The 14,617-nt window shown below is 33.4% G+C and overlaps 3 protein-coding genes across 3 annotated transcripts; 1 reads left to right on the forward strand and 2 right to left on the reverse strand.

The window, feature by feature from the left end:
- The first annotated feature begins 801 nt into the window (after nt 1–801).
- On the forward strand, nt 802–5,947 carry LOAG_16363 (hypothetical protein). Its single transcript, XM_020449016.1, has 6 exons — nt 802–1,056; nt 3,861–4,033; nt 4,160–4,308; nt 4,661–4,795; nt 5,064–5,215; nt 5,824–5,947. Exons 1-5 carry the CDS (start codon nt 878–880, stop codon nt 5,184–5,186), a joined length of 759 nt encoding a protein of 252 aa, XP_020307565.1. The 5' UTR covers nt 802–877; the 3' UTR covers nt 5,187–5,215; nt 5,824–5,947.
- A 2,991-nt stretch (nt 5,948–8,938) lies between these two features.
- On the reverse strand, nt 8,939–12,641 carry LOAG_00251 (hypothetical protein). The gene is made up of 8 exons (XM_020445387.1): nt 12,355–12,641; nt 11,966–12,089; nt 11,660–11,775; nt 11,536–11,586; nt 10,872–10,984; nt 10,313–10,425; nt 9,852–9,931; nt 8,939–9,517 (listed from the first exon to the last, which is right to left on the reverse strand). Exons 1-8 carry the CDS (start codon nt 12,369–12,371, stop codon nt 9,361–9,363), a joined length of 771 nt encoding a protein of 256 aa, XP_020304148.1. The 5' UTR covers nt 12,372–12,641; the 3' UTR covers nt 8,939–9,360.
- A 10-nt stretch (nt 12,642–12,651) lies between these two features.
- Nucleotides 12,652–13,972, reverse strand: LOAG_00252 (hypothetical protein). The gene is made up of 3 exons (XM_003135792.2): nt 13,736–13,972; nt 13,198–13,419; nt 12,652–13,042 (listed from the first exon to the last, which is right to left on the reverse strand). Exons 1-3 carry the CDS (start codon nt 13,937–13,939, stop codon nt 12,776–12,778), a joined length of 693 nt encoding a protein of 230 aa, XP_003135840.1. The 5' UTR covers nt 13,940–13,972; the 3' UTR covers nt 12,652–12,775.
- Nucleotides 13,973–14,617: the final 645 nt, after the last annotated feature.

Raw genomic sequence — 14,617 nt, forward strand, 5'->3', positions numbered from 1 at the left:
TTTGTCACCTATGCACCATTTGATGAAAAAAACTATGAATTGATTCGAAAAGTTTGTTAGAAATTTATTTTGAAATTGAGATTTGTTTATCTGAACTTGAATAAAGTAAATGAGAATAACATTTTATCAGCATCAAGTTCTATATTGTTTTTGCCAAACAGCAAACAATCAATGCAGTGAGATGACTAAGAAAATGGAGGAGTGATTAGTGTTGTAACCACGCCCGACTCTAATCATCGGCTCCTTTCTTACCCTCCGTAGACCATTCAACTGACATTGTCAGTACTGGATCATTCTAAATCTCTGAACTCCTCATGAGTCAACGGAATATTTAAATATCTTTTAGGTTTTTCAAATTTAACGAAATGGTTTCTCAGTTGGTTTTTCCTTATTACAGTTAGTAATGTATAGAAAAGTAATAATATTACAGCTATCAACTATTGCTTTGTTTCTTGTAAATTCTTCAGACGGTTTTATACTTCCGGAATTCCAAATACATATGAGGCAGGTTCGAAGCATAATATGGGGGAAAGTCACACCGTTAGACTTTCTCTAATTAACATTTCGTTTGCAATTACGATAACATTTCGGTTTTATATTTCATTTTCACTGTTTTGAATGAACTGAGCAGTATATCATTACATTTGGTGTCCAAAAGAAGCCACAAATATGAATAGTTAAATTTAGTACAAACTTTTTTTACAGCCATTCAATCTGACGTCGTACACAGAAAGAAGCAGCAACTTTGTTGCTCAAACATTCTCCGTTTCATTCATTTTAACGCACTCGAATTTGTTGCCACAAAAAGTCAATTCCGACACTGCTAACAACAAACGTAGTGGTATCAGGCGAAAAAGGTGTCGGTTGCTGAATTGATATGCGAATTGGTATTACCGATAGGGTCTTTACAGATAGGCCCAGTTGTACTATTATTGCACTCTTACTGAAATTTATGATGATACTGACACCTTGCAACTATTTACTACTGCCTGCTGACAGTGCGCCGATCGTCAACATTGGTGTCGTTGAACAATCACCAGCCACCTCTTCCGCCGGGTTAGCAAATTCTCAGTACTAGAGAACTTTGTAACATGTCATCCTCAAAAGTCCTTATATGTGCAGCTGATCCCATTTTCTAATTGCTAACAGTTATCCTGAGAGTGAAATTTTTTTCCTACGTAGAAGTAACCTATTTAAGGAATATCCTAACTTCGCATTATGTCACTTTAAAGCCCCAACCACAAGCAATTATTTTTCCACTATGCAAATTAATTAGAATGGAATAGGAAAAATTCGTAAAATTGGATAACAAAAGTTTCTTGTAACTATCAGCATTGTCGTATTTCAACTACGCGATAATTTAACAAAGATATGCTAAAGAGAGGAAAAAGCAGAGCAGCTTCTTGTCTCGTTTTTAGCATAATTTGATGGCTTTTTCAGAAAATTTTCAAGTTAAAGCGTTTATACTAATTTAATTAATGTCTTTCAAGTCGAATTATATCCTCCCACCTTTACATGCATAGAATTTGCGCGCCTCTTTATCCTTGCATTTGAAGTGTAGTGCATAGCATTCGCATGCATCATTGAAGTTTGAAGTTGTGATGGACCATCAAGTTATCAATTTTTTGGTATGTGAATAACAGTCCTCTCTCAATATGATTGATAAGAAACGAATTCTAAAGGAAGTTTGAAGTTTGGACTTTGCTTACAAATTGTTGAATTTACGCTACACATCTAAAAAATGTACTGGGACGATTTCTAATAGCTCTTACTAATTTCACCACCATTTTTCAAAGAATTTTTAGTCATCAGATGACATATGACATATTGTGACATATGATATATATGACATATTGTAGATTTGAAAGATCAAAGAACAATCTAATCAAATAACAGTTTAAATAGTTTCCACAGTCTAATTTTGGGTATCACTTTGTCTGAAACCTGAACATTTTGTAATTTTTTCAGATAAATGTACCTTTTTTTGCACAAATTATTACAAATTTTTGATTGGAATTAACCAAAATTTGGTGGTTTCTTTTTCAAGGATAGTATTTTTGCCAAAAAGAGAAAAGAAAGTTAATGGAGGAGTGAAGGATATCGTCTTCCGAACCGCACGTTTTACTCGAAATTATTCATGAAAACTAAAATTAGCTGAATTGGTCCACCCATATCTTCTGATTCTTAAATGTAAACATGCCTAGTTTTACCATATCTCACCCATGACATCTTTTTGATCGTCATCAAGTAGTAATCCTAAATGCGCCCACGATCAGTGCGCCATCGCTTCACCATTATGATTACTGTATTTTCAATGAGAGTATCTCATAGTGCTGTGGAGATCTGCATCAGAAGGATGTCCTCAAAACCTATCGTATGCCTTATGCAAGAGATTTATGACCTGTGATATAAAACTTTTCAGCTAATCCACTAGTTAAGTTCCACACCTCAAAGGTTATTCGAATAATCCATTTCAGTTTTCTTTTTTGACATTTCTAACCATATATTCTACCAAATTCCGCTTGAACTGAGCGCTTCGTAACTTCATATCCGTCTGAAGAGCTTTCTTTATATTTCAAAGATTCTTGATGCTTTTATGAAAAATTTCATTAATTGGATGAAAATTTGCATAACATCAAGAATCTTTTTCTGCTCTAAAATATTGATGTACACCACCGCCCATTTCCTTCGATCATTTTCATTGCGATACTTTGTTCCCTTCTATTTGACTTGCTGGCCAATTTATTCTAATTCACGATTGAATGTTTAAGAAAATTTGCATTACTAAACGATAATAATCGGTCACAAACAGATTTGCTAAAAATGATGGAATGATTTTTCGTGACTGTTGCTCATTTGTGAATGCAGCAGTGGTCATCCATTTCATAAGTGATTGGTTGATTAAAACCAACCAGTCACTACTATCAATCCACACATGTAATCTGAGGTAGCACTTCGTTTTTTATGAATTTCATAAAGCGAAATAAAAAATGAGCAATCAAAGGTTTGAGATGTTTAAAAATACTTTTGGACCTGTTTTTGTTTTGTTAATCGCTGTAACTTCCGGGAATTAGTGAGAAAAAAGAGATGTTTGGTGCCTTAAATGGGAAAATGGAAAGGAGTACAAACCAAGTTTACTTTGAAATTAAATTCGAATTTTTTTTTAATTTAAGCATTTATGTTTTTGATAAAAGTACTCTAATTTTTCAACTTTTTAAACATCAGTAAGGCATGCTTTACATTGGTACTGCCTTAAACTTATCTTTCAAGGACCTTCCAAGAAATTGTCTAATCTTCATAGTAAGCAAAAAGCGCAAACAATATCAGCCTTTACCTTCCGCATGCATACCTTTCATAGTTTCTTCTTTTTTTTATTTCTAATAATGCGTTTTATCGTAAATAAAATATCTTTCAGTACCACAAACATTCCTACTGTCCGCCATTGCTTGTCTTCTCATTTTTTTTTCTGCTCAAAATTCTTTTCCTATTCTATTCGAGATCTCTACAATGGAATTGAGATAACTGACTATTGTGGTTCATTTTATTAAATGTAATTTGCTGCATCTCAAGATCTTATTATTACTGTCCCCTTTTCTGGTCTTATTTGACGAAATGGCATAGTCAGATGAAAATTTTGCTCGTCTTACGTAGCCAGAAGTTTTCTAGGCACATACTTTTCGTATGGGTTGCATTACTATTAGACGATGGCATATTTGCAGCGCAAAAATAAGCACTTCTTGCGCCCATACCTATCGTATATTAATAAGAGAGAGTCGCCATCAGAGATGAGGATATCTATAAAACAAATCATATTGCTCTGAAATTTATCTTGCATTTACACAATGAAAACTAATTTACAGGTATATTCAGTACAAAGTAGAAAATGGATCTGTTTTTGATGAAATAGCAAAAAAGGCATTCATTTCATTGCATTCAGAACCGTACATTGAACCGCCACTATTAACTTTTGATCAGAAACGCTTAAAGTGGCTGCAGCGATATATGCGAAAGCAAGTAAAATCCGAGAAAAAGGGTAAAAGCTTATATTTCTAGAAATGAAATGTTAATGCAATGAGCAAACTTTCTGGAGTTCATTTTAATTCGAAATTAAACTTTTCATTCATTTTGAAACATTTTCCGTTCATTATTGTTGATGTAGGGAAGAAAGTGATTTCTTCACCAAAAGAAGCATTGCATCAAGTGAATCAAGAAGTCAGCTTAGGAAGACTAGATGATTCAAGGCCTGCAGCACATTGCGATGGTCAGACTTTCAAACAACGTATCCGTATGGATGGTTGCTTATCAAAAGTTCGTTTCATTTGTCGCAATTAATATTCTCTGATTCTTTCGGAATGTCGAAATGTTATCATAGTGATTTTTAAGTCTGCAACTGAGGTCGAAAATAATGGATGAACATCTGTGATAATGGTGCAAATATTGACTTTGAAAGTTCTAGAATCAGAAGAATTGGATAATGTTGACTTTAGAAGTCTTAGAGTCAGAAGAATTGGATTTCAAATGATACCGAATAGTTCAATGCAAATCGCATTTAGATAATATTTACAGTGAAGGGATAACAGGGAAAGACTAAATTAAATTGCTTTATATTGACAAAATGATTCAATTTCGTAGATCGAAATGAGTGATCAGGAAATTACAGGTAGTACACAACAGATTTTGCCATGGAACCTGTTCTTCTTATTTCATACCACGTTTAAGGCCGCGAAAATTGAAATTGGATGCCATGTTCCAAAGTTGTTCGGTGTGCAGGCCAGCTGAATGGGATACTGTTGAGGTAGATTTTCGTGCCATTTTATGGAGATACCATAAAGTTTTGTCTAGCAATGAAGATCAGAAATGCAGGATGGAAATAGTCGAAGATTAGAAGCGCAAAGCAATTTAGGCTTCATAAATAAATATATTGTAAAGAATTTGTTAGTCAAATTCAAAAATTCAGTCGTAGGAAGCAATCAAGGCAGAAAGACTATTTTTTTTCCAAAAAAACTTAGCTTGCGATCTAATTTAAATGAATTAAGACATCTTAATGATTTCGTGTGAAATAGGTGAAACTGGATTGTCCGAGAAAGAATCCAAAGGAACTGAAACGAAAAGTGATCAAAGTGAAAAAATGTAAGTGTATTGCACTGAGCGGTACTAACTTAGAAAGCGAGGAGGATGGTCTATAATCAGTCAGGTTTTATTACCAGAAAACCAGGTTTTATCCATTGCTTATTTTTTATGCCTTCTTTTCTTTTGACCAGTTTGAGGTTTGATGTAAATGACCAAATTATGAAGTTCTTGAAAATTTTCCGAAGGAAAAATTTATTTATTGACAAAAGAGTTCTATAACAAACTTTGAATAACACAGGTAGCAAGTGAGGGATGGTACTGCATTGTAAAAGAGATTTTTATGAATATAAAAAGTGGATTTCTATCATTTAACTATAACTATTAATTTTAATCTAATTGCATACATAGAGATTGAAGACAAAATTTATTCTTTTTGTGAAATATTTCATTACGAAGAATTTCCAAATTAAAGTCTGAAAAAAACCAAGCAAATAGAATTCTAATAAGTCTTTAATGCTTCAGTACTAATAAAGGTTTTGTCGTATAGATCTTTTAACTCATTAAATCATGAACTGGTGAAGACCTCTTATCATTTTGCGAAATAGTAAAAGATCTGTTTTTGCTAGAATGGAATTCCAATGTTACAGTCAGATGAACTTCGAATTACTAGATTCAAACAGAGGTTTTAATATTCGAGAATCAAATTTATCGAGTCTTCAGATTGTGGTGTTTACCGCAATTCTTTAATTTCAGCGCAGATCTCAAAGTGTAAGGACTCGATAGTTTCTCGTTCTCAGCAAGAACATTCCTTCCTAATTCTGGATTAATTTTCGGCCAGCTTTTCCTATCAAATTGAAAACTTAAAATAAAAAAAGAGATGTATTCTTTGAAAATGTTTTGTTTGAAATTGCTTATATTTATCAAAAAGAAATTTAGTTTCCTCATGAAATACAAATGATCTCATGTTTTTGTTTTGTTTTTTTATGATATATGTTATGTTTTGCAATAGAATATTCCCTCATGCATTTGTATTATTCATTGAAACAATATATTTTCCTTTATAATCAGATATTCTTCATGTTGGACATTTTTACGTTCCGCTCCAAAATTTATGTCATAACTCCTTCCTCGTCCTTTATCCGTTTTTTGACTTTATTTATTTTAAAAAAGAGAAAAAAAATCGCCTTCTATTCCAATTATCTAAATATCCATTCGTAGTTTCGTCCATCTGAGTGCTGTGTTCAGAGTTACATTCGCGCAAATGCTTCATAGTTTTGTTCCAAAATTTTTGATACGTAAAGTAGGAACCCTTCAAATTTCAAGGTTTTTTTTTTTTCTTTCATTTATTTCAGAATTTTGACATATAAAATTCCTATATCAATGATGTGTGTATTGATCCTTTGGGGAAGCAAGTTCTGCTCACATGAAACTGATAAAAGTAGACCTTGAATGATTAGTTTTGATAAATCATTATTTTTATAAGATGAAATGATTGGTTTTTGATGCTAGCTATTCTGCTATCATAAAATTTCTTAATTTAAAATTTTTTTGCGAAAAGTTCAAAAAAAAAAGAAAGAAATTGTGCTGCAATGTGTTCAACAGCACATGAAAAGAGTATTGGTGCTTCAACTGACACCTTTTGCACTGAACAATTAATGTGCAAAAAAAAAAGAATAAGGACGAAAACAAGCAACATTATTGTTCTTGTTTTCAAATTTGGAATATTTTTTAAAAAGCAAACTTCGACACATTTCAAGGTTTGATGAAACGCTATGAATATAACTACAGTTACTCATTTCTAACAAATTTGTTACAAATTCTGAAAGGGAAAAAAAAGTTGTTTGAAATTGTAGGAGATGAGGAGGAGTACAGAAAACAGCTGATATCTTTTTAGAAATGGCTCCTGAGAGGCGCCAACGAGAATGCCCGGAATGATCGGTTTAAGGCGCCGACAATCAGTCAACGATGTTCGTCCATTCTTCCTCTCCCTCCAATATTGGGTCAAGTCGCCATTCAGTCGATCAATTGTTGATAATATCATTATATTAAGGCCACTACTGTTATATTATATCAAGGTATTAAGGCCTGATCAATTGAATCCAGTGCTAAGCGATAGATCAAAACGTGCGGATATGGATCAAACCACTCTAATCCTCTAGCCCGTTATTGCTTACTTTGAAGATTACGCTTCCACCTTCATTTTATACCTTTACTACATGGTCAAATGTGGTTCGATTGACTACAGAGTTAATCTTTTGAAGAGCTGAGATACAAACCATCCATTTCATTATTATTATTAACGATTCGAATGCTCTGATCTGATCTCGTCAAAATAGGACTTTTCGACGGTTTTGTGGGAGCCTTTATTTCTAAAACTTCGTTATCAGCAGTTAGCAAAAAGTAAATAAAGTTGGATTCACTGAATCAATTCCAATTTGATGTCATCACTGATATTCATCAGGGTTTCCAAAAAATATTTGGACGGAAATATTTAAGAACCGGAGTGTTTATAAATCATCTTAAGCCAGCAATTAATAATGATTAATTAATGGATTACATAAACTATCTTGAACAACAATTAGTAGAATAAACTCGGAACTTGAGATAAACTAAAAAATTAACTTAAATTAATTTGTGATAACTTCCTTTTTGGATAGAGTAAATATGTATTGAAATGAATACATTTGTAAATGATAACTTTAATTTCGAGCAGTTTTTTTGCTACTGCTTTCTTATTATTGCACAATCTCTTTCAAATGAATTTTCAGCCTTTTTTCTCAACAAAAAAAGTGTTTCTATAATTTGCTTTAAATTTAAAAAATTGCCGGAATGGATGTTAAGAGAGGAGCAAGTTCACACGCTATAAATCATTGGTGTATATGGTACCAGAAAAATAACATGCACAACATATGTGCGGTGAAGTTTTTATATAGTTATCTCATCCATTTCAGAATATGTCCAATCCTGTTATTAGTTCCATGTAAGATTGAAGTATGAACCAGTCTATGCAGTTTTTTTTTTTTTTCGATGGATTCTTTCGAGGAATAAACAAAATCCAGTAAATTAACGGAAGTAGCGTGAAGTGAGTCACTGTTCATTTGGTTATAAAAACAAATGACAGACACTGAGAATAGGAAATACTGGCGCCAGCAATCTTCAGAGAAATCCTTCTTTCCTGCTTTCTACGATACCATTCATTACTACTGCACATAGATCATTATTCATGGACAGCGCTAGTTAAAGTGCTGTTCATCTGTTATTTTAGTTACGCTGAATATTCTACAGGAAATAAACAGTGCTGAATGGAGACATCTAAATAAACTTGTAGAAAACCCAGCTAATCCTCCGATGTCAAATTCCGAGGTTAATGTCAATTACCTGTCAAGTCAAACTTATATTGCTAGAAGGTTTCCGAAAGACTTCTTGCATATCCGTCTCATGAGATGATCTTTTGCTAATGAGAAACATTAGATGTAACACCTCGAACATAGTACTCTCATATTATCTGTTGAATCGCTTATCAATAAACGACTACACTATCAATTCTATGGTAATCAATCTCGATCTAAACGGACTGTTCCGGATTTCAACATTTCAAAACTCATCGTGACAAAACATCCGACAGTGTGGTTAAGTCTAACGCTGAATCGGATGATCAAATGAGAAGTGATGAGAAACAAATTTAAATGAAACTTGATTTACTGTAGAACAGTTCACTACTCATCGAAATTAATATCCCAAACAGCAGTACGAAGAGCCCAAAGAAAATCAGGCCCTCAGTGGTGCAAAATCATAAAACATAAACAGTGCATTCACCCCATCAAAAATCATCACCCGTCAGCATTTTTCGAAAAAAATATTTGATGAGCAAGAAATGAGAATTTTTAATTTTACTTTTCATCAAATGATACAAATTTGTTGCATAGACTCTTTCATATTTCGTTACACGTACAAATAAGAGAACAAGATTTAGGAACTGCAATAAAGAACAAACATCGATGTTTAACAATTTTAGAAAATTGAGCTGAAAAAAATGAAATCTGTTAGACAAAGAAGTTGGAAAAAGCACAGCAAAGCATAAATCACCCGTGCAACAGATCTGTCTTTAAAAAATTTACAGGAGAAGAAAGCCCATAACAAAAACAAAAAGTTGTTTATAAAAATACAAAAAGGAGATGTGAGTGACCTGAATTAGGCAGTTCATCCAAGAAAATTCTCTGAATAAAAAAATCTGAAGACTTAGTTATCCATATGACAATTATCTAATGGAGAGCACGATAAATCCACCAGTTAGCGATCAACGACGGGAAAAAGCAGAACATTGGATAACATGTAATCGAGGTCCGGCAACTGGTCATGAAGAGCCCGAGCATCAAGTGAAAGTTCGCTTACTGGCTTATATTTTCGTTTATCACCATTTTTACGAAGTATGTAGTCCAATACAATTCTGGAACAAATAAAGATTGGTAATTCGTATGAAAATAGCATAAAATATCTTAATGACAGAAAATTATTTTTTACAGATTCTTATCTGAAATAAACTAACTTCTGTCATCTAAAGTTTCTTCTTAGCAAAAACAGCAATTACCGGAAAAATTAAAAGATTTCAAATTGTAACGCTGCTAATTTTACAGTTCTACAATGAAATGCGCGCACTTCATTGTAGGATTGTAAAATTCACTATTCACTAACAGCCGGAAGCGTATTCAGCGTATTCACTAACAGTCGAAATGTTATTACATTATTCCATTTCTGTTGCTTAATTCAAAGGAATCACTTACGGTGTACTGCTTGAAATACCTTTTTCCGTTTTACTCTTTCCAGCATCATCAGGCAAATTTAGACCAAACGCAGTCAGATCCTACAAGAAGTTAGTAAATTTATTTATTTTTCAAGCCATAATTTTAAGAATGTACAGATCCAGTGCAAACATAATTCACTCACCATATGATTATCAATTTTAATTTCAATGCTTTTCATGCTTGTACTTGCTGTCGATCTTTTACGAAAAGCAAATATGATGCCGACATGACCATGAGCAGTCCGTTAAAAAACACCATTTACATCGTCAATGTACAGTGACAAATGTGATACAGGAGTTATACTCCTGTACTTGGAACCTGTACTTGAAACCCTCAATCTCTATTTCAAGGGAACTCATCATCTGTATTTCAAGCATTCAAGATTTTTCACCGAATGTTTATTATCCAATCAGCAGAATTTGAAAAATAATGAACAGAACCTTCTGCAGCGTTGAGGACACCTGTACAGTAGGCGAAACATCAGCAGTTGAGCCACTACTGTTTGTGGATACCAAAAAATCCAAGTCTAATGATGCAGATGATACATTTAATGCTGCAAAAATTTTAAAACAGTTTTTGAGGAAGGCCACCTCATTGAAGATACACTAATTTCAGAAGAGATGAACGATTTTTTTTAACAACAAAATTCATCATTTATTCTTTTCTATATGAAGTCTTCAAAATTAAAGGGAAGCTATCTTGCTAAAGTTATCACACTGTAACTAAATTCCGGATACATATTTCATTACAAAGATTCAGTAGATGACTGCTTCCTTCACTTAAAGATAATTTAATCTGGAAACTTGCACGAGTATATAAAGACATCGAAAAACCACTGAAGGAATTGTGAAGTCAAAGAAAAATATGAAAACCACTCGAAACACTAAGAACAACACGGAATGTAGAAATAAAGTAACATTTAAAACCCCGCAAGTTAGTTGATAACTGCTTCCTTCACTTATAATCTATAAGATGAAATGAGAAAAGAGAATATACAACCTGTTTTGAGAGGATTTGTTAGACCGGAATTATTCCAGTCAAACTGCACTGGTGGAACGGCCAATGAATCAATAGTAACGGATCTTGAAGGTGCCTGTTGGCTGACTGAAGACCTGCAAGAAGTACGACCTGAACCCTTTCCTATTACGTCACGTATGGATCATGCAATCAATGGTGCTGCTATTCTTCTTCAAGATCTATACTTCTATTTATATCAACAAGTACTTGTTTGCATCTCCTGTAAATAGTAAAATGTCGAAATTAAAAACAAGATTAGAAAGAACTAATAATCAAAACATTCTCACTATTCAACGGCGAAAAATGAGATAGATAAGACCTTCCAAGCTTTACTGAAATGTCTGATTTAGTCTGCGTCTGACTTTATCTCGCACAGAAATATCTGAATCCAAAATTTCAAAGGAAACATTCAGAGATGATAGGGTGGATTACGACGAAATTCAAAATTTGTGCATTTCTGTTTTTAACGTTATTTTGACTTTTTACGAGGTTAAACTAGGAAAGAATACCAACTATAAAAGTATTACTGAAACATAGAGACGGGCAGTGAAAAAACAATGAGAAAGTCCTGCATTTTTATCATGCAAATGTAAAGCGTATTTGTAAACATCTACAATCCAATGAGCAAACATCACTTGTCCCTTACCTTCCGATATCTGCATGAGATAAGAACTCAGTCGAATTTGACTGCGGCAATCTGAAAATATGCTAACTGTGTTCCTAGACAAAGATAAATTTGAAACGTTATGGACTGAGTTTTTAAAACTTACGGATTGTTTTCATTTACAGCCCCACCGCAGCTCTTCACCATAGAGACAGGTGCAAGAACTGTACTTTCTTCAAGCTGCTGTGCAAATACAGGAAGATCTGAGTTTCGAATAACAGTCTGAAAAAATGAGAGGTAGAAAACTGCTTAAAATCTGATAAATTACATGAAACTATCGCCAGAATTATGTGATTGCGGCATTTTGCAATTTCTATTTTTAAATTGTAATCATATGATTTATTAAAAAAGTAATATTAGAATAATTTTTGAATATAAAGATTTTTTGTATAAAAAATGACAATAAACGGACTTGATTCACATCAACATTCAATGAATGTAAAAAATAACTCCGGATCAATGAATCATGCCACTGCAGTTTTAGTGCTGGCGCTTCTTCAATAGTGCTTACTGCTTTCCACACCATTTCATCTGGCCTAAACAAGTCTTAAATCAAGATCAGAAAAATCATAACTGAACATACATCGAAAAGACTGTTTTAAATTATGTCAATTAGTAAGCTGATTAATAACCTTACTTGATCACAAAAAACATCTTGAGATCAAGTGGAATAGTCACAAAATTGCAAATAATTTTCTACTGAAATCATGCACTAAGTTTAAAGGTATTTGCAGAACTTGAATAACTATCGTTATTAGTTTTTTGAATTTATCATGAACTATGTGAGAAAAAAACTTCCACCTTTCTTTGTCTTTCATATTTATTGCATCCCTTAACGTTTCGTATACTCCCCTATCAGAAATATCATACTCGTCACTGTTCTCCCCCTTCCCAGCAACTGCTGTCCACAATTGATGATTGCATAAATTTTCAAGAAGTGTTGGCAACAATGACTGAAAAATGTAATCCAATTTACGGTTTCCAAAGTGTAAATTCGCTAATATTCATTACCTTGATCTGTAGTAATCCCATAAATCATTTTTTTTTTAAGACACCAATGTTCTTTATGTTTCTTTCTGCAATATATTGTCATGAAATATATTACAAAAATGGATTACGTATATGAAGAGACGAGTAAGGAATAGAGGTATTTGACACACTCAGTGACATCGATGTTATCGTAGAGGAAGGATAATGCTGATGATGGATTGTGGCTTATATTCTATGAATTGCCATGATTATTATTTCGGTCATCTCTATATCGAAGAGTTAAATCTGAACTTTCCTGTAAGATAACTCTAACAAATAATGTACGATTATCAGGAATGATTTGAATTAAATTATAGAAACTTGCAGTCTCAGTGGTAAGCTGCAACTTTGCTCCTGAAGATGTAACACTTCCAGTCGACTTATTTTCCATATAAGGATCAAGAAATAAAGAGGACCCGAAATCTGCCCAATTATCATTTTCGCTTTTCTGAGTTTCCATCTGAAGTGAATGAATCAAAGACATAGCAAATTACAAAAAAGACTATTCGCTATGCTTTAAGGAACTAAATTAGAAAGTTTCCCAATTTGAAAGGCGGAACGAATCGGAAAACGTTCCTTTAAATTAAAATTTTGTAAACAAAAATGAATATGCACCGTTTCAGCAAAATTTCCAAAATCACCAAATTCATCATTGTCTTCGTTTTGCAGAGCACTCTGTATAACTATTGCTTCTTCATTTCCACCAATCAAATCGAAATGCTGCAAATATGAATTGTGTTTTGCCGCGTCTTTCATACTTTCCGTTAGAATCGAATCTTCCTTCACTTTTTCGAAAGCTGACATGTCCTGCGATCCACCACTGGTAGTTTCATCTTCCTGAATCAATTGTGTCAGTACTGAGGGAAATTTTTGAAAAATACATTTGGAAGAACAATTTATGTGTTGATAACTAAAATAGTGACCTGAAAGAAGAGCCGTAACAAAGCTCTTTACCAAATCTAAGTACTCAGAACAGCCTGAAACCTCAGGCGATAAACCTCGAGGTTTAGAAATTTGTGCAAACTGATGAAATTGAGGTTGCAAAGATGAGGATGAAGAATTCTGTTCTTCATCAGAATTGTTATGCAGTAGAGTGGCTGTAACAAGATTCCGGAATTTCGCTTGCATTTATAGATTTAGTATGAGGTACTACCATTTCAGGGTTAACAAATTCCGAATCTGGTTCAGTTTGAAGTATGCCGGACATATGTGGACGAAATTCTGCATCATCTCCGTCGTGATCATCATCCGCAACAGCAACAAACCGATCATGATCGCTTAAGTCAACAAAAGTAACGTCACATGGAGTTTCAGCACATGGAGTTGGGGGCAATGGTGGTGGATCATCTCCAAACATCTTCTTTAATTAATTAATTAATCTGAAAGATGGATAAAGCAGTAATATTTCTCTCTCAAGACTTCTTTAAAACAAAAGAAAAAAAGAATGCGTCGTTCCGCGTACTGGGTAAAGATTTATGTCTCACACTGACTTTACTTATTTAAAAGAGCCTATGATATTAAAGAGATCAATGAAATCCCATTCTCATAATTCAGCCGTACGATAAATTAAACAGAGCCATAACCTTAACATGCAAATGATGTAGGAAATGAATATTTAGAGATTAAGTGAAATTTTAAGTAGGAAACCTTTCGCCTTTCAACAACAATTACAACTTTGGTCTTAACTCACACCCATTAGTGAACAATAGCCATTATGCTTATCCCTATAGATAAGGAGCTGAGAATAATGCTATATATATATATACTCAATACACTTGAATTAATCAGTAGTAACAGTTAACAATGAGAGAGCTATCAAAAGATTGTTCACAAATCTTGTCGTCAATATGCATTTAACCGAATTAAGCCATCCAGCGTTTCTTATTCTTTTAACAAATTTCAATTTGGTTTAAACACCATTGGTGAAAAGTCAAGTCATGCTATCCTGCGTAGGCGGTCAAGCAAATTTTTCGCTGCTAATACTAATACATTCAAATAGTGAACAGATCCTCACTTGACTATCATAGATATTTCA

This window comes from Loa loa, assembly GCF_000183805.2.
Source record: "Loa loa unplaced genomic scaffold supercont3.1, whole genome shotgun sequence".
In the NCBI taxonomy this organism is placed as follows: domain Eukaryota; kingdom Metazoa; phylum Nematoda; class Chromadorea; order Rhabditida; family Onchocercidae; genus Loa; species Loa loa.